The sequence below is a fragment of the Phanerochaete carnosa genome (assembly GCF_000300595.1).
Source record: "Phanerochaete carnosa HHB-10118-sp unplaced genomic scaffold PHACAscaffold_2, whole genome shotgun sequence".
Lineage (NCBI taxonomy): Eukaryota > Fungi > Basidiomycota > Agaricomycetes > Polyporales > Phanerochaetaceae > Phanerochaete > Phanerochaete carnosa.
In genome coordinates, this window is record NW_006767629.1 from 4,520,260 (window position 1) to 4,522,273 (window position 2,014).

Sequence of the window (2,014 nt, forward strand, 5' to 3'; positions counted from 1 at the left end):
TGTTACTAAAGGAGCACAATGCCCAATATATCATCTCTGAGCGAGTTCTCGCACTACAGCAGCGCAGCGCACCAAACACTAGTGGCGGCTTGACACGCTACTGTTCGCAGATCATTAGCGTACAAATGTGCTCAGTTTGTTGTCTGGATACAAACTGACATGATCAGCATCCGTGGCAAAGTCTACATCAAGGGCCGGACTCAATACACTTGACCAAAGGTGCTGATAACAGCCTGATCGCTGAGACGCTGCGGGTTCTTAGACTTGCCTACTTTGAGAGTGGGGGCAGCGTGTTGCGTGCCTGTTTGACTTAAGGTGTTGGGCGTTGCACATGACAAATGCAATGATGCACTAACTTCTGGGCTTACTCTTGGGATATCGTGCAAACTGCTAGCAGGTAGTTACTTGTTACCCGGTCTTGTTAGCGATAAGATAGCTTTGTACTGCACGTAATATATTTTGGGGGTACAAGATTATGGTTCAGCTTTGAACACTGCGTGATAGGGAAATGGAGACTAAGACAGGATCCACCACCTCTTTCACTGAATCTTCCGCTCCAGTACCGAAGCTTGATCTCGGCATTATCATATCAGCAGAAAGTACGTCAATATCTGGGTGTACATGGACAGCAGCCAACTGAGGAGCGCACACACTTGCAAGCACAAGTGTGCGGTTGTAATATGAGTCCGCGTGCCTGACGAGGATAACTGTCACTGTTGGATACAGACTCTGCAAGATTCAGGAGTAAGATTGTGGGTAAGAAGCATTGTGTAACTGGACCGCGTGCTTACAACGAATTGGATCAGGCAAAATGTTACAATAAAATTGACAAAATCGCTGAGTCCTATAAACTCAGGACGGGCCGAAAGGCTTGTGGCTCCCATCCCAACCATGATGCAGCTGGATATTGCAACAAACATCTGGCAAGCAATGTTTGGTGAATATATAATCGTACTGTGCAAAATCATATTGTACTCACCCACAACATCGAATACAGGAGACCGGACTCAACAAAAAGAAGGAGAGCCTTCTCTGCTCTTGAGCGCGACCTCCCGCGGCTCATGTATGCTCTCATCAACCGACGATGTTGCCTGTACAATCAAGCTCACGACTCCGCGACGACAAAACTACTGCACACGCACCATGCCTTCCATGATACGAGCATTGTCGACCACAAGTTTGTCACCCACGAAAATATGATTCCGGGGAGGCCAACGGGGCTGATAATCTGAACGGGAGCTTGGATAGCACCGAATACCAATAAACCTGCGTGCAAGATAAATAGATGACCCTTGTCAAGTCGAACATGGCCATACCTAGGGTGCTAAGAAGTAGCAGTCCCGATATGGTCTGGACAACGCGATGGCACGGCCAGAGCACCCAAGCTCTCCAAATGACAATAATATCGCTGATGGCCATCTGGATAAATTATACCCGGGCTTATCAATGCTTAGTCCAGATCTCGATAAAGGAACTCACGTTTATGATGAGAAGCTTAGTAAGTGCGAACGGCAGATATGGCAGAAGCCATGGCGTGTTGTCTTCTATCAAACCTGTGATGTCGCAGCTCGGAAGGGTGTCCAGGCAATGCGCCAGCAGTGTCCGCTCATTTTGCACAGACTGGATGTCCCCACGAACATAACACACACTGACAATAAAGTGTGCCGCAGAGCAGATGTACATGATAATGCACGGGTAACCGACCCAGTTCTTGAAGCCGACCGGGCTGCGCTTGCGTCTGAGCAGTGTACTGCGTGTAAGATCGAGAGATACCGGGATGACGCCAGGTACTTACGTGAGATCGTATATCATAGTGCCTGTCAACATGGTATGTACTCCTGCGGCATGTGAGACGCTGCACATATCAAGTACAGCAAGCGGCGCACCGAAGAGCACAGACCCAACAGCGAAGTATGGTGTTACAATGGACGCGGCGGATGACGAGAGGAGGGCCAACTGCTCGTGTAGCGACAAGCCGGACATTGAGGGCAACCAAAGGGTGGGACGCGGCGAG

At 49.3% G+C, this 2,014-nt stretch overlaps 1 protein-coding gene across 1 annotated transcript; it reads right to left on the reverse strand.

Annotated features, from left to right (window-relative positions):
- Nucleotides 1–447: 447 nt before the first annotated feature.
- PHACADRAFT_181983 (uncharacterized protein) lies at nucleotides 448–2,014 on the reverse strand. Its single transcript, XM_007392625.1, has 8 exons — nucleotides 1,901–2,014; nucleotides 1,796–1,855; nucleotides 1,480–1,738; nucleotides 1,317–1,419; nucleotides 1,143–1,266; nucleotides 980–1,091; nucleotides 792–920; nucleotides 448–729 (listed from the first exon to the last, which is right to left on the reverse strand). Exons 1-8 carry the CDS (start codon nucleotides 1,981–1,983, stop codon nucleotides 481–483), a joined length of 1,119 nt encoding a protein of 372 aa, XP_007392687.1. The 5' UTR covers nucleotides 1,984–2,014; the 3' UTR covers nucleotides 448–480.

Bases quoted from the DNA above. Each gene is read 5' to 3' on its own strand.
- PHACADRAFT_181983 (XM_007392625.1), bottom strand. From the start codon at position 1,983: ATGTCCGGCTTGTCGCTACACGAGCAGTTGGCCCTCCTCTCGTCATCC. The intron at 1,856-1,900 runs GTCTGTGCTCTT...TGATATGTGCAG, and splicing joins ACACCATACTTCGCTGTTGG to CGTCTCACATGCCGCAGGAG. The intron at 1,092-1,142 runs GTGCGTGTGCAG...TTGATTGTACAG, and splicing joins CTCGTATCATGGAAGGCATG to GCAACATCGTCGGTTGATGA.